At 46.8% G+C, this 23,787-nt stretch overlaps 3 protein-coding genes across 7 annotated transcripts in view; 1 reads left to right on the forward strand and 2 right to left on the reverse strand.

Annotated features, from left to right (window-relative positions):
* LOC309365021 (macrophage mannose receptor 1-like) overlaps positions 1-23,787 on the forward strand; it is a 255,572-nt gene that overhangs the window by 157,288 nt on the left and 74,497 nt on the right. The window lies entirely within an intron of this gene.
* LOC309364879 (zinc finger protein RFP-like) lies at positions 900-9,641 on the reverse strand. 3 transcript variants are annotated; one of them, XM_081902850.1, is made up of 8 exons: positions 9,404-9,641; positions 7,882-8,413; positions 7,125-7,220; positions 6,196-6,423; positions 4,994-5,016; positions 3,945-4,057; positions 3,186-3,218; positions 900-1,898 (listed from the first exon to the last, which is right to left on the reverse strand). In XM_081902850.1, exons 2-8 carry the CDS (start codon positions 8,281-8,283, stop codon positions 1,387-1,389), a joined length of 1,407 nt encoding a protein of 468 aa, XP_081758976.1. In that variant the 5' UTR covers positions 8,284-8,413; positions 9,404-9,641; the 3' UTR covers positions 900-1,386. The 3 variants fall into 3 exon arrangements, with proteins under 3 accessions (XP_081758976.1, XP_081758975.1, XP_081758977.1); XM_081902849.1 differs by having other exon boundaries at positions 9,387-9,641; XM_081902851.1 differs by lacking the exon at positions 9,404-9,641 and having other exon boundaries at positions 7,865-7,948.
* On the reverse strand, positions 12,068-21,513 carry LOC309364863 (E3 ubiquitin-protein ligase TRIM39-like; the record flags this gene model as incomplete). Of its 2 annotated transcripts, XM_081902820.1 has the most annotated exons (7): positions 12,068-13,357; positions 14,241-14,273; positions 16,600-16,718; positions 17,210-17,232; positions 18,926-19,156; positions 20,116-20,211; positions 21,106-21,513. In XM_081902820.1, the coding sequence occupies 7 exons, from the start codon at positions 21,511-21,513 to the stop codon at positions 12,840-12,842; spliced, it is 1,428 nt and encodes a 475-aa protein (XP_081758946.1). In that variant the 3' UTR covers positions 12,068-12,839. The 2 variants fall into 2 exon arrangements, with proteins under 2 accessions (XP_081758946.1, XP_081758947.1); XM_081902821.1 differs by lacking the exon at positions 20,116-20,211 and having other exon boundaries at positions 21,106-21,499.

Here is a 23,787-nt window from a genome sequence, read left to right on the forward strand (position 1 = left end):
AAGCTATTGCTAGAGTGGCATTCAAAAGATGAATAAGTTAAATCTGTGATGACTGATTGGGCAAGAGATGTAGGACACAATATCATGTTCGAGGATTGGGAAAGACTGTGGGAGAAAGGGGTTAAGTTCACTGCATGTGCTGTGTTAAAGGAAAATATAATGAAAATGATGTACAGATGGTATTTAACTCCTGTTAAATTAGCTAAGATATATCATAACTGTGATACTTTATGTTGGAAATGCTAATAAAGGAAGGAACTTTCTATCACATGTGGTGGATCTGCCCCAAAGTGGAAGACTTCTGGGAAAAGATATATAATGAATTGAAAAAAATGTTGAAATATATATTCATAAAGAAACCAGAGGCCTGGTTATTTTTGTATGTCACAACTGCTGCTCGTATTTTATTAGGTAAAAAGTGGAAAACCCAAGAATTACCAATGATAGAAGAATGGCAGATGAAGATGATGGACTTTTTGGAGCTAGCCGACCTAAGAGTCCACGACCCGGAGGAGGAGGAGTACCAGGAAGAATGGGAAAAATAATTGATTATTTAATTAAATATGTTAAGTTAAATTAGTTGGAAATAACTTGCAGATAACTAATTGGCTTAGGATTTTATATAGGTTAAGTGATGAATCAATTTGTATAATTTCAAAATGAAAAGATTGAAAGATGTTAAAGCGAAAGGTAAATTTTATAAGAACTGTGATTTGGAAAACCGTTAAATGGATATGCATGGAAATTCAACCAAGGGGAAGCGAGGAAGTCACTTAACAATGTTAATAAGTATAATTTTTAATAAGATTATGATTTGTGGTTGTTTGTTTGTCTGTCTTGTTTGCTTATAATTTTGTGAAAATTAATTTAAAAAATTGGAAGGAAAAAAAAGAAACCACAAAAGTACAAACCTTTTATTGGATCAGTTCATTAAAAGCCATCCCAAATTCACCATTCCCATGCCCTAAACAAAACAAGTGAACACACGTGCTCTTTGTTCTTTAAAAAAATGAACATTTGCTTCATACACAACTATAAAACAAATTGTGGTGAATAAAACTGGAGTGTTCTCTTATGGAATACTAAACCCTGAATTTACCGGGTTCAACCCCCAACCCTCCTCATATCAGGATCCTCTTCTCTCACTGGGAAAAACAAAAATCTCACAGAAGGCTCCTCATCGGCTGAGAAACTCCCATAAACATACTAAGCAAATGACCAAGGCGAATACAGAAATTCGGCCTACGATGTCACACCACGGGAAGAGTCATTTCTATGGATGGTGGAGTCAGGGGTGAGGAACAGTGGTAGAGGGAAATGTGAAGTGAGGAACGAGAGGCTGGAGGTCAGTGGGCAGGAGGGCCTGTGGGGTGAAACATGGCTGCCTCAGGAGACAGAGAGGCAGGTTTTTCCTTCCAACCAGAAGATGGGGAGAAGCGGCTCCCCCAAGAATGAAGCTGTCTGGAACTTGGCAAGCACAGCGCCACTGTCAGCGTTGGCAAAAGACACCTGCTTCCCGTCACAGTTCAAGGACACTCTGATCCTCTTCAGCACCTCTCCGCTCATGGGCACAGGAGTTTTGGGAGAGGTGAACATTGCATAGCCGCCTTTCCACTTGCCTATCGCCCAGATCCCTTCTGAGGGGCTAAAGGTAGCTGTGCTTCTCTTCTTCCTCTTCAAAGAAATCCTGGTCACGCCCACAGCCCAGTCGTCCTCACCGTGCACCATGACTTCCCAGCAGTGGCGGCCTGTGGTGAATACATTACATCCCAACACAAAAGGAAGGCGGCCAAGGACATCACTGGCCAGATCTAGAGGGCCATCTTTCCTCAGACTTTTCAGATCATCCGATAGGGAGTACTGCGGGCTACCCATGTCTGGATCCAAAGTCACGCTTACTAGAAGGCAGAGAGAAGGAGAATGTAAATGATGGCGAAACCAGCAGTCGGGCTGAGAACAATACATAACCTGAGCTAGGGAGAAAAGTGGTCCAGCTGTGGCTGGCTCCAAAGTCTGTCTAAAGAGCACCCTCCACTCCTCATCCATCGTACAGTGCTATTTTTCTGGAAAAGAGGTGCCAGAACACACTGTGAACACTTCCCTTGTTCTCTTAGAATGGCATTGGTGCCCACCTGAGAGGTGCCAGAACTGAGTTCCGGAGAGTTCCGGATGAAAAAACAACTGCCTTATGAACAAGTTGGGGGCCAAGTTCATTGTGCTGCTGTTCGGGGCTGCCTGGCTATTACCATATTTTTCGCTCTATAGGATGCACCAGACGATAAGACACACCTAGTTTTGGGGGGGAGGAAAACTAGAAAAAAATTATTCTGAATCCCAGAAGCCAGAACAGCAAGAGGGATCTGGTTTCTGGGATACCGTGTGGCTGTTCTGGCTTCTGGGATAACCGCGCCAAGCCTCTTCAGGGCAGCAGGATGAAGGCTCCCCCTGCCCGAAGAGGCACATTGCTGAAGGGGCGCTGGGCAGTTCTTCCTCTCTGCACAGCGCCTTTCCTGCAAAGGAGAGGCACTGCGCAGAGAGGGAGAACTTCACAGCGCCCCTTCAAGTGAAGCTGGAGAAGTAACAGAAGGAGACCCTTCTGTTCCTCCTCCGGCTTTGCAGGACAGGCACCTTGCTGTGAAGCTGGAGGAGGAATAGAAGGAGACCCTTCTGTTCGTCCTCCGGCTTCCAGGACAGGCATGTCGCTGAAGGGGTGCTGCGCAGCTCTCCCTATCTGCGCACTCACTGTGTCTTATGGAGCGAAAAATACGGTATTTATCATATTCATTAGTCACTTTTTCTTCAGAAAGGCCAACTCAAAGTGACTTGTGAGCAAGAGCAAGCACAACCTAAAATAAACCAATAAAGACCAGATCAAACTCAACTAAAAGACAAGCAGAAAATTAAGATTGAGAGGCCTGGGTAAATGCTAGTGGATTTTTGCCTGGGAATAGAAAACAGCAATGGCACCATAATGATGGTGTTGACTTGTGACCAGGCCTTCCGGGGGTGGGTGGGCGGTTGTTCCCAATTTCTGGAATGAGGTACATCCTTTGCCCTCATTAACAACTTTCAGGAAGAACTCTTTTTTAAAGTGTTCCTCTTCAGCCCATCACCTGATGACTGAAAGGTATTGTTCCAACCAGCCACCCTGTGAATTTGGCCCCCCATTGGTCTCTCATGTTTACCTTCCTGCATTGGATATCCAGATGCCAGAGTGCCTGGGGGGGAAGAACACACATTAAGCAAAAGCACAACTCATTCCAACAGTTCTTTCCCCACCCACTGCTTCATACTCAGACTTTCTGCCCATCCGCAATGCGTCCTTGAACTCTTCACAAAGCGTGGAGGACAGAGGCACGTGTGAATGAGTGTAGAAACATCTGCAGATGCTGCTCCACCACTTCTGCTTCTGGTCCCCTCCATCACTGGAATGTGACCCTCAGAAAGTCACCCAGAAGGAAACCTGGACTGCAAAAGCTTCCCTGACCCTGTCCTAGGTAACAAAATTCCAAAACAAGACCTAAAAGAGAGAGCCAGTGTGGTGTAGTGGTTAAGAGCGATAGACTCGTAATCTGGTGAACCGGGTTCGCATCTCTGCTCCTCCACCTGCAGCTGCTGGGTGACCTTGGGCCAGTCACACTTCTCTGAAGTCTCTCAGCCCCACTCACCTCACAGAGTGTTTGTTGTGGGGGAGGAAGGGAAAGGAGAATGTTAGCCGCTTTGAGACTCCTTCGGGTAGTGATAAAGCGGGATATCAAATCCAAACTCTTCTAAAAAGAAGCCATTTTGACCACTGCCCTCCGCACAGTTAACTATTGCCACCTTCTCAACCAATGCTGAGAATTCCCCATCCGTCCTGCCAGGCTCAAGCAGCAGACACACACTTTTGGAGTACTATACTACGGGGCCATTTTAACTTTTTTTTGCCCCAGCCCTTCTCTCACCTGTGAATTTTTCTACAGCAGAGTGCAGAAGGAACGTCAAATCATGCCAACCATAGAGTCCCCATCGCTTTGCTGGTGGAAAAGCCACTGGACTCGCAAACTCCTCCTCAAATCTGGAAAAAGAGATATTTTTTAAGCAACCAACCTCACAATACAGAAACAGTAAACAGAAAAGAGCAAATGAGCTCAATGGGGACTATAGCCAGAGACCCAAATTCAATGGGGCCCCTACCAATTGCTGTATGCATAGCAGTGAAGCATTCTGGTTACCCTCTCTCATTACGTGGCCTAAATTATAGCCTCCTCTTCCTCTGCTCCAAGGAGAGGCTGTGGGGACGGGGAATAATGCGCAGGGTTTGTTCCAAGGTTTTTGGGAGTCATGGCTGTAGCCAGGATTTATTTGGGGGGTGACGGCAGAACAACCACCTGTCATCAACTTCTCTGTCTAGGAGATTCGGAATGAAATGTCTTGAAAACAGTTGGTTCCAATTACCTTTTTTTTTTACCTCAAGTGCTCAGAAAAATCTGTCTAAATCTTTTTACAGTTTCTACTTTGAGTTAAGTTTACAGTGGTACCTCAGGTTAAGAACTTAATTCATTCTGGATGTCCGTTCTTAACCTGAAACTGTTCTTAACCTGAGGTACCGCTTTAGCTAATGGGGCCTCCTGCTGCTGCCGCGCGATTTCCGTTCTCATTCTGAAGCAAAGTTCTTAACCTGAGGTACCACTGTATTTATTCGCATTTACCCACTTGTCCCTCCCATGTTGGGTGTAGAACAGCAGCAGCAGCAGCCAACAACTGTGTTTGCTAACTGTTAACCAAGGATGATACGTTCATCAGAAAACCTCAGGTTTACAGGCAGGGTATGGAGGTAACGTAGGGCTTTTAGAAACCCAAAGGCCATCCAGGCCTAGAACCAGATGGCAAAATGGACCAGAACTGGGACAATTGTCCTGGGACAAGCGTCCATGACAAACCCACAATATTAAGCCAGAACTGCCAACATGTTTTACTCTGCAGGGTGTGTGTTGCTACGGGACCCACTTACTTCTCCAAGGTGCGTCTAACACCCTATAAAGAGAGAGAGAGAGGGAGGGGGAGAGAGGAGAAAGAGAGAGGTGTAGTTCAGTTCCTGCTTCAGGCAATTCTGGAAGATTTCAGAGAGCAATGCTCCCTGATTTGATTGATTAGATTTCTATGTCGCTTTTCAAATAAATCCCAAAGTGGCTTACAAACAATAAATAACAATAAGCAATAAAGAAACAATAGAACATCGCAAATACAGCCTAAATCATATGGAATAATTAACCAATCAGCAAAACAATGATGATCTATAAAACAAGGCAGCAGCTAAAAAAAGAAAGCTAAACATCATAATTAAAGCAAAAGTCGCATTGTATGATTAATCACTGCATCTATAAAGCAATATTAACAACCTTCACAAAACAGCAGCTGATGGCAGCCTACTTTGTATGGCAAGGGAGGGGACCTTTGCTTCCAATATTTTGTGGCACAGCAGTGAGAGATGTTTCACAAAAATTTAGCCAACCCAAAAACAATCCAAGCCTATATAAATATTCATCATTTCTTCCCAGGAACTTGAAACAGCCTATGTGGGTGTTTCGCTTATTATGTAAACATCAACCTTATGAGGCAGGTCAGCATGGGAGATATACGTGGCCCTGCCCAACCCCCAGAAATTTTAAAACAGTGCTACCTTGTTTTGAGTCCGCCTCGCCGAGCCTCCATTTCGTCGAATGTCCGCGGCAAACCCACAAGTACTGGAATGAGTTACTTCCAGGTTTGCTGCTTGTGAATGCACAGAAGCGCTAAATTGCGCTTTGCGCAGAAGTGCAAACCACTCTGCAGAAGTGCACAGAGCAGCGCTTTGTCGTGCATCCTTTTCATCTAGCATCTGGGGCTCCAGAACGGATCCCGGACTCAAAACGAGGTATTTTTAAATGTATTATTTTTTAATGGTTGTAACCTTCCCCAGGTCCCCATGGTGAAGGATAGGTAAAAAATTTAATAGAAATAGAAACAGAAATAAATAAAGTACACAAGAAGACATTCAGAGGCTCATCACTAGCTAGCACCAAGAAGAGCCTGAGAATTGCAGAGTGAAACAGGTTTTAACAAGCAGTGGAATCCCAAAGTGGTTATAAGGCTGCCTGCGGTAAAGTGAATTGAGAGTTTGGTACCAGTCCACCCCAAAGAGAAAAGCCCCCGCCATTTCTTCCACAGCCTAACCTTCAGGAGCTCATTCGGCGTCTGGTGACACTTCTCCATCTCCTCGAGGAGGCTATCCAGAAAGGCGACACGCCGAAACAGTCTGACCACGTGGTTGTCCCTTCCCCGAGCAATGTCCAGCATTATCTCCGCATGTTGGGCAAGAAGAAACTTCTCTTGTTGTGCCAGAAACTCGTTTATTTCCTTGAAAGCGGACGTCATCCTTTGCTTGATGATTTCTGCCTTTTCCTTCAAGAAGCAGATGGAGATGTGTTGGAAGTGGGGATGTGGGGGAAGAAGCACATCAGAAGACAGGAAGTCGGTCAGCACAGCATTAGGACGCAAGTGGTATACAAAAGGAATTCTTTAAACCAAAGCACATGTACATACACACAGAGCCACAGAGAGAGAGAGCAAGCCCTACAAAAGCCTCTGAGGAAGGAGGATATGTCTTTTAAAGTGATTCACATATATAATAAATAATAATAATAATAATAATAATAATACAGTAGTACAGTGGTACTTCTGGTTGTGAACGCCCGTTCGCAACATGAAAAGAGCGCAACCCGCAGCGGCGTGTCTGCACACGCGCAGTTTGCGATTCATGATTCGCCACTTCTGTACATGCGCGTGACGTCATTTTGCGCTTCTGCGCATGCGTGAGCGGTGAAACCCGGACGTAACCCTTTCCGGTACTTCCAGGTCACCGCGGGACGTAACCTGAAGGGGAGGTGCAGACCAACAGCATCCTGAGAGTGCGGCATTGGCTATCCCTGCCCTGGAAAGCTTTCATTCCCAACTTCCAGAAACAAAACACAAAGAAGCCCAGAAATATAACTATTTAATTTATAATAGGACCAATGTGTAAATCTTTCCTTCTAATAATCCACAAGACTGTTTGAAGAAGCCGAGTTCTACTTGATAGTTTCCCAGTGGAAGTGGCTACCTACTAGCATAGATTGGCTTTCCAGGTCTGTGACTAACTTGTGTGCCATTATCTCTTCTTTCTCCTTCTTTATAGTGTCGGCGTACTGAACGTAACAATCCTGAAAAGAAAGAATGGGCCTTTTAGATGTTCTGCTGCAAGTACTAGAGGGCGAGGCCCAAAACCAAAGCAATGACCTTCCAAAAACTAAACCCTGTAAAATGGTCCTCTTTCCCAGTTGCTTGCATTTTTACTCAGTCCTCCTCATGTTGATTTCCTCTTTCAAGGCCTTTGCCTCTTCCCCACTCAGTTTGCTCCTGGACTCCAATTCATTAGCTTCCCAGTCTCCTATGCCCTCTTCCCAGCCCTCAGCAAACCACACAGTGTTCCCCTTGCTCCCAAGGCCAGGACAAGATTTCTGTCCTGGCCGACAACTTCATTAGACACAGAACATAAAAGAGCCTTTCCAATGACAGACTCCATATACGATATGCCTTTAAAGCACATTGAAATAACTTCCTTCCACCCCACAAAGAATTTTGGGCATTGTAGTTTGTTAAAGGGTTGCCGGGAATTGTAACTCAGTGAGTGGTTAACTACGGCTCCCACAATTCTCTGAGGGGGTTGGAAAGCATGCTTTAAAGCTATAATGTTTACACAGCCTCAGGGAACAAGCTTCCTCCCTATCCACAGTCTTTCTCCTCTAGCTCAGCCACCTTGTTCAGAACATGCAAATATTATTTCTCCCCACCCCTCAAATCTCACCTATAGAGGAACCCCACCTTGTATTCTTGGACAGCTTCTGCCACACCCAGAACAGCTGGAGACTCCATGGATTCAACACATTTCGAGCAGAGGAGGGCCTTGTCGCGCTTACAAAAAAAAATCAAGGGCTGCTCATGCTGCAGGCAGATTTCGTCCTCTCTTGACGCTTGTCTTGCACACACGGTCAGCTGCTGGAACAATTCAGTGACTGTGCCCAATTTCATGTTCTGTTTCCGACTCGGCTGAGGATTTTTGCACAGAGGGCAGAGGACTCTCCCGCAAAATTCCTCGCACTTTGCCACGCAGGGATGGCAGAAATTGTGCCCGCAGTCTAGGATCACAGGATCACGGAAACACGTCTGGCAGACAGAACAAACTGTCTCTAATAAAAGCATGTGTGTGATGTTCTCTCTGTCCATGGCTCAATTTTTTTAAAAAAATGCAGTGCAGATTAAAATATGGGATTTGGCTTTTCTTATCCAGCAGAGTTTGGAGACACCTTTGACTGAACAAGTTGCAAAAGACTCTTCTGTCTTGAACTGCTCCGGTCTACAAGTGGGGGGGGAGAGAGAGAAGGGGTTGGAGTTATCATCTTGCAATTTCCAAAGGACAACTCCAGCTCCACCGTGTCAAGCTCCTGGAGAAGCGAGGGTGCAATGAAAAGAGCAACAGAAACAGGAGCAGGTGGTACATGAGTCTAGCCCCACAGAGAAACAATCCAGCAGACCTTGCCTCTGTTATTTAGTCATGAAAACATTCCACTCCAGTTCACTCACATCTACATCCCCACCCCAAGAATGTAGAACAAGGTGGAGGAGTTTTAAGTGACCAGCGAGCCAAAATCAGCCATGCAACTCACTGGGTGAGCTTGGACCAGTCACCACCTCTCAGCCAGTGGGTTGCTCCAGAATAGCATGGAGGAAATTAGACCCACAACCGCAGCCTTGAGCGTGGATATAAATGTATAATACTGAGAAATAAGGAACAAACAACATACAGTGTCTCTCTCCAGCCCATATGCTCTTGTGTGGGTCCAATATAATTAGATTCAGGTCATGGCAATTCTCCTGGAGTAGTAGTAACAAAGTAATATATTGTAGAATTTACTTAAAACGAGACACCTGTACTCTGTATGCACCAATTAGATTTGTCCGTTATTGTACATCACTATCATGTAGCTGCAGCACATAAACAGCATTAAAGCCAAAATTACCAGCAGCTCTCAGATCTCTAGGGTGGACCAAAGGAGTAAAGCACCTGCCTGCCAAATGTTTGGGGCTACAACTCCCAACTCGGGAACTGTAGTCCAAAATCCAAAATCTAAAGAGCACCAGCGTGCTTAAAGGACATTCAGACTGCGGGCGGCATCACCCCACGTAGAGGACGTAAATAAAGGATTTGCACTATTAAGAGAACTGGGAGTCAGCCTGATTTGTATTGTTAAGCCCGATCGCCCTATTCGACGCAGATTCGACGCATAAAATAAAAATAAAATACTTTAAAAAGCCACAGCTCAGCTTACCCAGACAGGCAACTCACAGTCAACCCAAACTGGAGCCCTGGAAAGGGGGCTCTCCCGTTTAAAAGCAGCAGAAACTGCAGCCTCCGCAGTGGAAAACTTCGAAGACTTTTGACGAACAAACGCAGGAGCGGAATGAAGTTGCAAGCAAACAAGCGCTGCAAACTCTCGCCCCTTTAAACACAGCGCTGTAATTACCCGCCGGGCGCGCCTAGTAAGAACACCGAACTACAGTTCCCAAAAGCTTCTGCGGCACGTGTCCTCGCCCGCTTCGCTGGCAGCCGCGCAGAACGGCCTCATGGGAGTTGTAGTCTTTTCTCCGACGCTTCCCTGATGGTGAAGAGAACGCCGCCTCTCGTCTCTCCCTCCGCGCAAAGGGCGGCTCCGACATTTCTGATTGGCCGGGATTGGTAACAGCTGTGACCAATGGAATCTCCGCTTTCCCTTTCGCTTTGCAAGGCTCGGCCGAAGAGCCGGGAGAGGCGTTGCACGTGAGGAGGCGTTTACAAGCGTCGCGATGCCTTCTCGCGGTTATATCGCTCCGCGTGGCTCAGCTTCATTATGATATTATAAGCTAGCGCTACTACTTTTTCTACGAAGGGGCCACCGGGCTTAGTTTGCATTCATTGACAAGTCCTGTTTATTTAAAAGTCGTAGACATGGGCCGATGCAAAAAGGGAACGGGGCTCCTTCACTTTTCCAGAGTTTGCTCAGGTTAGGAGACAAAATCAACAGGTGTAACTCGGCACGCAAATTGCAAATGACGTCAGCTTCAATTTTTCCTCTCCTAATTTGCACAGCTGTTCAAGCTGCAGAAGCCCTCTCCTCTTCAGCATCTGCTGGCCACCCAAGTTCAAAATCGCTGTATTTCCCCCCCCCCCATTTATTTTTCTGTTCTCGACACTGTTTACTGTCCCCAGCCCAAATCCGTTGTATTTCAATCAATTGTTTTATATCTGGTGTTAGCCGCCCTGAGCCCGGTCTTGGCTGGGGAGGGCAGGGTATAAATTATTATTATTATTATTATTATTATTATTATTATTATTATTATTATTATTATTATTGATTGTAGGGTAGTGTCCCTACCAGACTTGCTCAAATGCAACTCACACATTTTATTTATTTCACAAAATTTATCCAGGAAAAAATTATTTCAGGAAAAACTTCAACGTGTCGTGTTTTAAAAAAATATATATTTTAAATACCCAGAGTCAGACTTTTGGGGAGCTGCAATCTGTCACTTTTTCTATAAAGCAGAGTTGATTTGAAAGCTGTTCAAAGTTTCCACCAAGAGGAGCAGGACCCAGGTCCATCCCTTTCAGCTCCGCCTCTCCCCACCCACCCACCCACCATCTGTTTTTCTCCCTTCTTCCCTTCCTTGTCAGTATGCAGATGATACCCAGCTCTACCTCTCTTTCAATCTGGAAACAGTGAAGGCGGTGAAGGTCCTGTGTGAGTGCCTGGAGGCAGTTGGAGGATGGATGGCGGCTAACAGATTGAGGTTGAATCCTGACAAGACAGAAGTACTGTTTTTGGGGGACAGGAGGCGGGCAGGTGTGGAGGATTCCCTGGTCCCGAATGGGGTAACTGTGCCCCTGAAGGACCAGGTGCGCAGCCTGGGAGTCATTTTGGACTCCTAGCTGTCCATGGAGGCGCAGGTCAATTCTGTGTCCAGGGCACCTGTTTTACAGCTCTATCTGGTACGCAGGCTGAGACCCTACCTGCCCGCAGACTGTCTCGCCAGAGTGGTGCATGCTCTGGTTATCTCTCGCTTGGACTACTGCAATGCGCTTTACGTGGGGCTACCTTTGAAGGTGTCCCGGAAGCTACAACTAATCCAGAATGCAGCAGCTAAACTGGTGACTGGGAGAGACCCCCGAGACCACATAACACTGGTCTTGATAGACCTACACTGGCTCCCAGTACGTTTCCGAGCACAATTCCAAGTGTTGGTGCTGACCTTTAAAGCCCTAAACGGCCTCGGTCCAGTATACCTGAAGGAGTGCCTCCACCCCCATCGTTCTGCCCGGACACTGAGGTCCAGCGCCGAGGGCCTTCTGGTGGTTCCCTTGCTGTGAGAAGAGAAGCTAGAGGGAACCAGGCAGAGGGCCTTCTCAGTAGTGGCACCCGCCCTGTGGAACGCCCTCCCACCAGATGTCAAAAATAGCTACCAAACTTTTAGAAGACAACTGAAGGCAGCCCTGTTTAGGGAAGCTTTTAATGTTTAATAGGTTATTGTATTTTTGTGTTGGAAGCCGCCCAGAGTGGCTGGGGGGACCCAGTCAGATGGGCGGGGTATAAATAATAAATTATTCTTCTTATTATTATTTTTCTCCACCCCCATTCTTCTTATTATTATTCTTATGTTTCCATCTGCCCACCACATGGAATTAGGGCAAGGGTTGAATATAGCTTTTGGAATGCAGATTCCCAACCCCAGACTTAGAGCACTTATGGGGAACATTTATGCCCCTCAGCCCCAGGAAACCTGGTCAAGAGCCTGGGATGATGGCACCTACAGTTCAGCAACATGAGAGAAGCCAAATGTTCCTCGCCTTCCTTAGAGGAAGGACAGAAATCAAGCAGGATTCAAGGGAGATATGCATCTGCAATCGTTTTTGAGCTTGGAAAAGAAAACAAGGCAGCCATAAGAAAAACAGAAGCCTTTAATACATCTTGGCTTAGCAAAAATCATCCCAGAAATACGTCCACTCTTCCACATAAAACCTACGAACAAAAGTTCTCTTTAAAAAGTTAACGTGCAGATCAGCGTTACTGTTTAACATGCAAAATAACTGTGAAAATGTGTGTTTTCACCCTCTTGAAATATAAACAGTGTCAGGGTTGGTTAAGGTTTCATTTCAACCCCAGAATCCCCTTCATCGGAGGAGGGAGAAGCCAAATGGCCACACTGAATTGTAGCGTAGAACAGCCTTTTCCCAACCGTGTAACCCTCCAGATTAGAATATAGGAAACCTTTGTCTCCCCCCAGGAGTTGCTGAACTATAACTCCCAGCAGCCCCAGCAAGCACCATCAATGGCCAGGGTTGACGGGAGTTGTAGTTTGGCAATACCCAGAGGTCCAAAGGTTCCCTACATCTCCTCCAGATGCTTCCAGCTACAACTCTCATCAGTCTCAGTCTGGTGGGAGTTGCTGTCAAAACACCTGGAAGGCTGGCCTAGAAGCAAGGTTTCCCAAACTTGGCTGCCCAGCTGTTGTTGGACTACAAATCCCATCATCCCTAACTGGCAGGACCAGTGGTGTCAGGGATGATGTAGTCCAAAAACAGATGGGAGACCCAGGTTTGGAGGGGGGGGCTAGCCTAGACCAGCCTCCCCAGGAAGACACGAAAGTGAGTCGCTCGTGTTCTGCACTCCATCAGCCACTGAAATGCGCAGCAGAATCAATGTCCTAAGTGGCCAAAGCCCTAAAGTGGGAAGAAGTTTGTGACTGCCTTAGCGGGGCAGTGTTAGAACAGCTTTATTGGAAACATGAAAGAAGGGGAGGAAGGACTCTCTGGCGATGGTAGTTATTGGGGTCTGGAAAAGCAGGGCTGCATCGTCCGCATCAAAGAAGGCCACGTGCCTCCCGTCACAGTTTAAAGACACTCGGACTTTCTTGAGCTCCCGCACAGAGCTCAGAGGAGGGAAGTCAGGGGGGTTGAAAACCGCGTACTGACTTCCACGCTTCCCTATTGCCCAGATCCCAACCTTATAGCTTATGGCAGCCACGTCCTTCCTCTTGACGGACTTCCTGGCCACCCCCACGGCCCATTCGCCCTCGCTTCCCACGGTGACGTCCCAGTAGTTCCTGCCCACGGCAAACTCCTCGCATCCCAGGAGGAATAGGTTGGCTTCAAAGCGCTTCCGGCTCTTGGGCAGCTCTTGAGTTTTGTCCGCCAGTCTCACGCTTTTGCAGTCCTTAGAGAGGACAAGCCGGGGATGTGCTGTCTCTGGATCAAAGGCCACAATAGCTGAAAGAAGATGGCGGAGAGAAATGAGTGACATTGATGAGCTTGTGCTGGGAAGAGTAGCGTCACTATCTATGATATGTTTTTGGGAAATTGTTTGCTACTGCAACACGCTCTACGTGGGGCTACCTTTGAAGGTGACCCGGAAACTGCAATTAATCCAGAATGCGGCAGCTAGACTGGTGACTGGGGTGGTCGCCGGGACCACATAACACCGGTTCTGAGAGATCTGCATTGGTTCCCAGTACGTTTCTGAGCACAATTCAAAGTGTTGGTGCTGACCTTTAAAGCCCTAAACGGCCTCGGTCCTGTATACCTCAAGGAGGATCTCCACCCCCATCGTTCAGCCCGGACATTAAGATCCAGTGCCAAGGGCCTTCTGGCGGTTCTCTCATTGCGAGAAGTGAGGTTACAGGGAACCAGACAGAGGGCCTTCTTGGTGGTGGCGCCCGCCCTGTGGAACACCCTCCCTTCAGATGTGAAGGAAATAAGCAGCTATCCTATCTTTAAAAGACATCTGAAGGCAGCCCTGTTCAGGGAAGATTTTAATATTTAACTCAGTATTGTTTTTAACACTTGATTGGGAGCCGCCCAGAGTGGCTGGGGAAATTCAGCCAGATGGGCAGGGTATAAATAAATTATTATTAATTATTATTATTATTATTACTATGCATCTAGACACTTCTTAAGATATCACAGCCAAATTGTGTATGATAGCTCCCAAAGTCAAGGAACAGATTTTTGCTTATGGCTGGATACCATTTTGAATTAAGTAATACAAATTAAAATCAACTCATAAAACAGCAGGCAGATAACCCAACGCAGTGCAATCCAAAAGCCCTCCTTTTGAGATCCCTTTGACCCGTCGCAGGTCCCAGAAGTTTACCTTCCTGAAGCGAGAATCTAGACTCCAGAGCATCTGAAGAAGGAAAGGGAAAATACCTTGATCACCACATCACTGTCTTCATCGAACAGATCAGTTTCCCTCAGTCTGTTACTTGTCCTCCTCCCCCTTATTTCAGGTGAAGAATTAAAGAGGAAGCTGAGGAGATTTGTGCAGGTGGGGGAGAATCATCTTCACAGACCAGCCTTGAGTCCCCAGACGTTGTTCGACTACAACTCCCATCATCCTCAACCACTGGTCCTGCTAGCCAGGGATGATAGGAGTTGTGGTCCAGCAACATCTGGGGAATGCCATAGATCAAAACCAAATAGATCGGGGTGGGGAATCTGTGGCTCTGCAGATGTGGCTGGACTCTATTTCCCATCAGGCCCTGCTAGAACAGTCAGTGATCAAGGATGGTGATAGCTGTAGTTCATCCACATCTGCAGGGCTACAGGTTCCCCATATACGGCCTACGACCCTCATACCTACAGAACCGCCTCTCCTGGTATGTCCCACGGAGGACCTTATGGTCTTCAAATAAAAACATCTTGGAGGTCCCAGGCCACAGGGAGGTTAGGCTGGCCTTGACCAGAGCCAGGGCTTTTTCGGCTGTGGCCCTGATCTGGTGGAACGCTCTGTCACAAGAGACTAGGGCCCTGCGGGACTTGACACCTTTCCGCAGGACCTGCAAGACAGAGCTGTTCCACCAGGCCTTTGGCCAGGGCACAGTCTGACCCCCTCCTTCTGTAATCCTCATAGAACTCTAGCCATGGTTGCCATTAATTCGATTCTGAATTGATTTTAGAATGTATTTTAATTAATTGATTGTGATTTTATGTAAACGGTGCTATTTTTATTGTTGTTAGCCACTCTGAGCCCGGCTTTGGCTAGGGAGGGTGGGATATAAATAAATTATTTTTATTATCATCAACATCATCATCCTGGGATTAGACCTAGGACTTTTTTTATTTCAGGCGGAACCCAGTTCTGGCACCTTTTAAGTAAGAACCATTGCCATTCTAAGAAATCAAGGGAGGCATTCAGGGTGAGTTCCGGCACCTCTTTTTTAAAAAAGAAATAGCACTGATTAGACCCATCCAAGCATCTACACTTAGATGGGCAACAGCACCACCTCCCACAGACCAGAGTAGATAAAAATCAATGATTTTTAAAAATTTAAATCGGATTTTTTTTATTAAAAATAAATAAATTGGATTTTTAAAAATTTAAATCGGATTTTTAAAATAAAAAGCTTTTGGAGGACATATATTTCCAAAGAATGTTTTCTGTTTAAGTTACATTATAGCCCAAAGGCTATTAATCAGGAAATAAGGATTTGCTTTAAGTTAAAGCTAAAACTCAGTCTACCAACTGCAGGAGGCAGTGGGAGGCAGTGGAAGACAGGAATACCTGGTGTGCTCTGGTCTATGGGATCACAAAGAGTTGGACACGAACAAATGACTAAACAACAAAACTCAGTCTAAGTCTCTTTTTTATTGTTTAACCACATCAGTTAACAAATATGGATATGTATGTCATAATGTTACTGCTTTAGTTAAATAAATTGTTTAAATTGTTATTAAGGAAATGATTATTTCCTAGTTATGAACTTAATTCGTTCCGGAGGTCCGTTCTTAACCCGAAACTGTTCTTAACTAGAGGCGTGCTTTTGCTAATGGGACCTCTTGCTGCCGCTGCACCGCCAGCACATGATTTCCGTTCTCATCCTGAGACAAAGTTCTCAACTCAAGGTAACACTTCCAGGTTAGCAGAGTTTGTAACCTGAAGAGTTTATAACTTGAGGCGTTTGTAAGTCGAAGTACCACTGTATTTCTAATAGTACAACCAAATCGGTAATTTTTGATATAACTGTAAAAACTACTCTGAAATTTTATTATTCGAAAAAACAAAACCTTCACCTGGTTGTAAATATTAAGATTATACCAGCAAGAAATGTGTCTTTCTGTAAAAAAAAGGGGGGGATTTAAATCAAGTCTCACGGACTAGTGATTTTAATTGTGATTTTAATCGATTTGATTTAACTCAAATCCACCCTGTCACAGACTCAAGGTAACCCCTAGGTGCACACAAGTACGAATAGTCTTTTTTATATAAAAAAGAAAAACGTAAGAGAGAATTCCTCAAAGAGCACTCAGCGGCACTGTGGAGGTTCTCACTAGGATCCCACCATAAGGAACAACCCAAGCAGAGGTCTCCGGAAGAAGCCTCTGTTCCTGGGATTTGGGTGAATTTTCTTCCAGGTTTGGCAAGCCTTTGGCCCTCCCAATTTGGGCATATTGCCATGGACAGCGTCAAAAACAAACAAACAAGACGTTTGCAGCAAACGTCTTTCCTTTACCTTTGAATTGCTTCACGGCACTCTCCAGAGAGATGTTTGCGTCCGTCACGTCCCATATTTCCCATAGCTGCTTCGGCGAAAAAGGGCTCACACACTGAAACGGTGTTGCCTGGTGGAACCTGGAGAAGAAGAAGAGGAGTTTGGATTTGATACCCCGCTTTATCACTACCCGAAGGAGTCTCAAAGCGGCTAACATTCTCCTTTCCCTTCCTCCCCCACAACAAACACTCTGTGAGGTGAGTGGGGCTGATAGACTTCAGAGAAGTGCGACTGGCCCAAGGTCACCCAGCAGCTGCATGTGGAGGAGCAGAGACACGAACCCGGTTCCCCAGATTACGAGTCCGCCGCTCTAACAAACCACCGCTGAACCCACCATCCCTATCTCCCAGAGACAACAGAGATTCAATGGGAAAGTAGGCAGCAAGCAGGGATGGCAATGCGACTCAGAACCCTGGAGGAAATACCATGCTTGCAGGATCAGGCCAAAGACCCATCTAGTGTGTCCCCCTGTTCCCACAGTGCTCAGGGACCTGAGCAAAACAGCCTCTCTTTGCCCTCCGTGATTCCCAGGACCCTGCCTCCATGCAGGATTTTGTAGAGCTCCACTTACTTCTCCATGGTGTTCCCAGCATCCTAGAAGGGAGAGAGAAAAAGAAGAAATCGGAGCCTGATGCACGCCGTTCGGAAGAAAACCCCTCTTGTGCCCATCTGCGCGCGATCTGCTTAGCAGAAACCATCTAAAAACACTGGTGGAAAGGTGTGTTTTAATCCAACACAGGCAACTGTGTGTAAATTGAGTACATTGGACATAACAGCTAGTGCAGAGGTCGGCAACCTAAGGCCCGGGGGCCTATTCCAGCCCGAATGGGTTCTGGATCCGGCTCGCGGACAGTCACTCCCACAGAGATCGTCCGTGGGCTGGACAGGTGCAGCGCAACGCCGGAAATCGCTTCTGCACAGGAACAATTTTCGGCATCTGGGCATTTGTTGTTATTGCCGTTTAGTCGTGTCCGCCTCTTCGTGACCCCATGGACCAGAGCACGCCAGGCACTCCTGTCTTCCACTGCCTCCCGCAGTTTGGTCAGACTCATGCTGGTAGCTTCGAGAACACTGCCCAACCATCTCGTCCTCTGTCGTCCCCTTCTCCTTGTGCCCTCCATCTTTCCCAACATCTGGGTCTTTCCCAGGGAGTCTTCCCTTCTCATGAGGTGGCCAAAGTATTGGAGCCTCAGCTTCACGATCTGTCCTTCCAGTGAGCACTCAGAGCTGATTTCCTACAGAATGGAGAGGTTTGATCTTCTTGCAGTCCATGGGACTCTCAAGAGTCTCCTCCAGCACCATAATTCAAAAGCATCAATTCTTCAGCGATCAGCCTTCTTTATGGTCCAGCTCTCACTTCCATACATGCGCAGAAGCAATTTCTGGCATCGTGGACATGCGCAGATGCGATTTCTGGAGTCGCGCTGCACCTATCCGGCCCATGGATGATCTCCACAGGAGTGATCCGGCCCATGCCCAGTAAGTCTTGCTGACCCCTGAACTAGTGCTTCATGCTACCCAAGCCTTTCAAAACTGGTCACATTCCTTTCTCACCAGAACTTCAGAGGAGCATAAAATTGGGAACACTCCCCAATGCATCCTCACCACAATCCCCAGAGGTAGGCAGATGTTATTTTATTAGCCCCTCACAGAGCTACAGTTCACAGAGTGGTCAATCCATCTCTCTCCCAAGGGAACTCTATGAACTGAAGCTAGGTGAGGGGGATAGGGGTATCCTCATAGCTCTCAGCACCCTTAAACTACAGCTCCCACAAATCTTTGGGGGAAGCCATAGCTGTAGGGAAGCAGGTGACGCTCTGGGTTAAACCACAGAGCCTAGGACTATCCGATCAGAAGGTTGGTGGTTTGAATCCCCGCGACGGGGTGAGCTCCCGTTGCTCGGTCCCTGCTCCTGCCAACCTAGCAGTTTGAAAGCATGTCAAAGTGCAAGTAGATTAATAGGTACCACTCCAGCAGGAAGGTAAACGGTGTTTCCGTGCGCTGCTCTGGTTCGCCAGAAGCGGCTTAGTCATGCTGGCCACATGACTCGGAAGCTGTACGCCGGCTCCCTCGGCCAATAAAGCGAAATGAGCACCGCAACCCCAAAGTCGGTCACGACTGGACCTAATGGTCAGGGGTCCCTTTACCTTTATGGCTGTTTACGGTGGTATCAGACGGCTTAAAATGTATGGTGTGGGTGCTGCCTAAGGAAAGGATGTGTGAAGGTTTGGGTACCAGACTGTCCTTTGGGGAAAGCCTTGTCCATTCCTTGCCACTTCCGCCTTACCTGCAGGAGTTCACTCACTGGCTGGCAGAACTTCTTCTCCAGTTCCCGGATGAGGATTTCGCAAGAGGAGACTTCCCGAAAAAGCTTGCTCATGTGATTGTCTCTCCTCGTTACGATCTCCTTCAGTATGTCTCGGAGCTTGCCAACCATAGTGTGCTCTTCAGACAACAGGAACTGGCGCAGCTCGTCAAACTTGGACAGTGTTTCTTGCATCAACTTTTCTGTCAGTTTCTTCAATAAGTCGATGGAAAGAGAGCAGGGAAAGAGTTAGAGAGAGAGGGGGGGGTCAGAGGAGGCAGGAATGAGATCGGTCCTGGCAACATTAGGATACTAATTATATAGAAAAGGACGTTTAATGGTCAGGAGCTGAAGTCAGGCATAGGTCAGCAATACAGTGGTACCTTGGTTCTCAAACTTAATCCGTTCTGGAAGTCCGTTCCAAAACCAAAGCGTTCCAAAACCAAGGCATGCTTTCCCATAGAAAGTAATGCAAAATGGATTAATCCGTCCCAGACTTTTAAAAACAATCCCTAAAACTGCAATTTAACATGAATTTTACTATCTAACGAGACCATTGGTCCATAAAATGAACCGCTAGGCTGCGGAAGGCGACTCTACACTCAGAATGTTGACAAAAGGGGGCTTAGTGATGTATATGGGCTGTTCAGATATCACAAACAAGGTGTTGGGTTTTTTTATTTATCTGAATTCCTTCAGAGAGGATGACCCCAGATTAAATTGGGGGGTTTGGAATAAGGGTGGCGTTTTTACAACAACAATGTAGTGCAGTAGCTGTGAAAAGTTTGCGCACACTCTGAAGTTCGCATGAGAAATGCTTATCCCACAAGAAGCACAGAAAAACCTGGTTTTGAATGCAATAGGGAAAGAGTTTCCAAAAAGGGACCTCTGACTTGGATGGTATTTTATGCACTCCTTTGTCAGCAATTACACTTTTTTTAAAAAATATGGGCTACTTTTAAAATGAGGCTGCATTTTAAATTGCATTTTAACCTGTATTTTAAAATGGCTTTCTCCCCCCCCCCCCCCATTATGTTTTTACTGTAATTTTACTGATGTTAGCCACCCTGAGCCCGGCTCTGGCCGGGGAGGGAGGGGTATAAATAAAATTTATTATTATTATTACTACTACTACTACTACTTGCGGACTTGCCAGTAACAGTGACACTTACAATCAGGGTTTGAGTTTGTTTTTCTGCAGCTGATCTACACTCCAGAATTGTCTCTTCCCGGTTCTCTAGAACATTAATACAGTTGCCTATGTGATCCTGAAAAGAAAACGCAAGCATGCTTTAGGAGAGTATGTAATAAAGTTAAAAAAACATTCTAAGCTCAAAGCATTCTCTCAACCAGTGATCCCAGAGCTGCCATGAACAGGGACCTTCGGCCACCAAATGCCTGAGTAAGCAGGCATGTTTTTAAATTCCTCCTCCTGTTTACCAGCTCCATCTGGTACGTAGGCTGAGACCCTATATGCCCGCAGACTGTCTCGCCAGAGTGGTGCATGCTCTGGTTATCTCCCGCTTGGACCGCTGCAACACGCTCTACGTGGGGCTACCTTTGAAGGTGGCCCAGAAACAGCAATTAATCCAGAATGCGGCAGCTAGACTGGTGACTGGGAGTGGCCGCCAGGACCACATAACACCGGTTCTGAGAGATCTGCATTGGCTCCCAGTACGTTTCTGAGCACAATTCAAAGTGTTGGTGCTGACCTTTAAAGCCCTAAACGGCCTCAGCCCAGTATATCTGAAGGAGCATCTCCACCCCCATCGTTCAGCCCGGACACTGAGGTCCAGCGCTGAGGGCCTTCTGGCAGTTCCCTCATTGCGAGAAGTGAGGCTACAGGGAACCAGGCAGAGGGCCTTCTCGGTAGTGGCGCCCACCCTGTGGAACACCCTCCCTTCAGATGTGAAGGAAATAAGCAGCTATCTTCTCTTTAAAAGACATCTGAAGGCAGCCCTGTTCAGGGAAGTTTTTAATATTTAACGCTGTATTGTTTTTAACACTTGATTGGGAGCTGCCCAGAGTGGCTGGGGAAACTCAGCCAGATGGGCGGGGTATAAATAATAAATAATTATTATTATTATTATTATTACTCCTGCAAATCAACAATATGCATTCATTATTCCCAGCCCAGTCGTAGAAACAAAGGCCTCTCTCACCTTGGTCTCTTGGGCAGCTTGCTCCATGGGAACTACATCATGAGCCTTATGCTCTGCGGATTCAACACACGCTGAGCAGACTAGGGCTTGGTCTGTCTTGCAGAAAGATGTGGGAGGCTCCGGGTGCCTGTAGCAGGTTCCCTCCCCTCTTTTTGCTTGTTTTGCTTGATCTCTGAGGAATCTAGCCAGGTTTTCCAGCGGCTTGTTCGTAATGAGCTTGTCCGGCTCAACTACCCATCTGCACTCAGGACAGCTCCGATCACGCACAAAGTCTTTCCAGTACTTGAAAACACAGTGGTGGCAGAAATTGTGCCCGCAATCTAGAATCACTGGGTCAGTGAAATACTGCAAGCAAATGGAGCAAGTCACTTCCACCTCAAACATCTTCAGGGTATCCTCAGCGGCCATTGCTCAATGCAACAATTTTTAAGTTGAATTTAACTTGGCAAAAGCCCTTGGCTTGACGTTTTAGAGGGAACTCCTTTTATTTTAACTGCTGCAGAAGTTGTGCGCAACCGACAACACCAGTCTGGGGAAGGAAAGAGAGAAAATGGATCAGGATTACCATCTTCTAACTAAATTATGCATCCAAAATGTAGCAAAGTTTGGTGGGCACCTCAAAGACTAGCAATTAAAAAAAAATACATTTATCTATTGTGTTGTTCTTGCCGCTACATACACAGCTTCCTGACTGGACCTCCAAGACTATGGGCGCTCAGTTGTGAGAGACAAGCACTCTGCACATGCTCAAGCCTAATTCGTAGCTGTTAGTATTTCTGGAACTGAGCAGGAAACACTTTAGGGTGAAGCCTCAGGGACACAGAGAAAGAAAGAAAGAAATATTATTTGTGTATCACAGAACAGGGACCACGAGGGAAGGTCATTTAAGTCCCTGCAACTGAGACATCTCTTGCCAAACGACCCCTAAGATTAAGGAGGGGAGGAAACAACAGCCGCTTCAGGGAGAGAGGGAAAATGGACTGCGAATGAGGCGCGCGGGGGAATTAGCACGCTTCCCATTCAATCTTACCCCAACAACAAAAGACACACAGCCTAGCCAGGCAATCAATTTGAAGCTCTTACAAATTCGATTGCCCCTTTCAGCAGAGGGGAGGAAAAGCAAAAACACTACTGGGAGGACCAGGAAGCTAATAATCAATATATATATATATTGCGTCGAGAGGCGGAGCTACTAAAGCAAAGCGAAAGTGAGGGGGCGGCCAGAGGGGGCGCTTTAATCCCGGGAGAAACCCTGGGATTTAATATATATATCTATATTTTATATAGATATATATATAGATTTAATATATATATATATTGAGGTTTCAGAGGGAACATCTTTTATTTTAACTGCTGCAGAAGTTGTGCGCAACGGACAACACCAGTCTGGCTAAGGAAAAAGAGAAACACTCTATATATTTAAATCCCAGGGTTTCTCCCTCTGGCCACACCCTCACTTTCGCTTTGGTTTTAGTAGCTCCGCCTCCCGGCGCGGGCGGCTCGGGCAATTCGGATTGGGCGAGGCTGGCGACACCTGCGGCCAATGGCGCCGCTCCTTTCCTTTCCGCTGGTTGCTGCGCCAGCGCCTTAGGCACCGCGCTTTGCTGCGCTGGAGGGGAGAGCGCTTAGGAAGGGGCGGGTGCAAGTCGGAGGTCTCTCTTCGGGCGTCGTGTCCTGTTAAGAGCCTGAAGCAAAATGCTCTTCCCCCACTCACATCTGGATCGCTTCAATGAGCCATTTCCAAAGGGGTAGCTGTGCTAGGCTCCTGGTCACATGTCACCCGCCCTCGCAAAGGCAGGTTTAATAATAGTAATAATAATATAAATATATTAGTACCCCACCCATCTGAGTTGGGTGCTGGACGGCTTCCAGCACATATAATTAGCATAAAGATAAAGGGGCCCCTGACCATTAGGTCCAGTTGCAGATGACTCTGGGGTTGCGGCGCTCATCTCACTTTACTGGCCGAGGGAGCAGGCATACAGCTTCCGGGTCATGTGGCCAGCATGACTAAGCCGCTTCTGGCGAACCAGAGCAGCACACAGAAACGCCTTTTACCTTCCCGCCGGAGCGGCACCTATTTATCTACTTGAATTTTTGATGTGCTTTTGAACTGCTAGATTGGCAGGAGCAGGGACCGAGCAACGGGAGCTCACCCTGTTGCGGGGATTCGAACCGCCAACCTTCTGATCGGCAAGTCCTAGGCTCTGTGGTTTAACCCACAGTACCACCCGCATCCCACTATAATCAGCATAGTAAAACATTAAACCTTTAAAAAAGGCTTCCCTATATTGGTTTCTTAACCCAGAAATAGTACCTCGGGTTAAGAACTTTGCTTCAGGATGAGAACAGAAATCGGGCTCCAGCGGCGCAGCGGCAGCGGGAGGCCCCATTAGCTAAAGTGGTGCTTCAGGTTAAGAACGGACCTCCAGAATGAATTAAGTACTTAGCCTGAGGTACCACTGTACAGTGGATGCTCGGGTTGCGAACATGATCCGTGTGGGATGCACATTCACAACCCACAGTGTTCACAACCCACAGTGGCGCATCTGGGCACGTGCGGGTTGCGATTCGGCGCTTCTGCACATGCACAAAGCGTGATTTAGCGCTTCTGCACATGCACGACCACCAAAACCTGGAAGTAACCCATTCTGGTATTTCCGGGTTTTGGCAGGTGTGTAA

The sequence above is a fragment of the Podarcis melisellensis genome (assembly GCF_964234715.1).
Source record: "Podarcis melisellensis genome assembly, chromosome: 2".
NCBI classification, from domain to species: Eukaryota; Metazoa; Chordata; class Lepidosauria; order Squamata; family Lacertidae; genus Podarcis; species Podarcis melisellensis.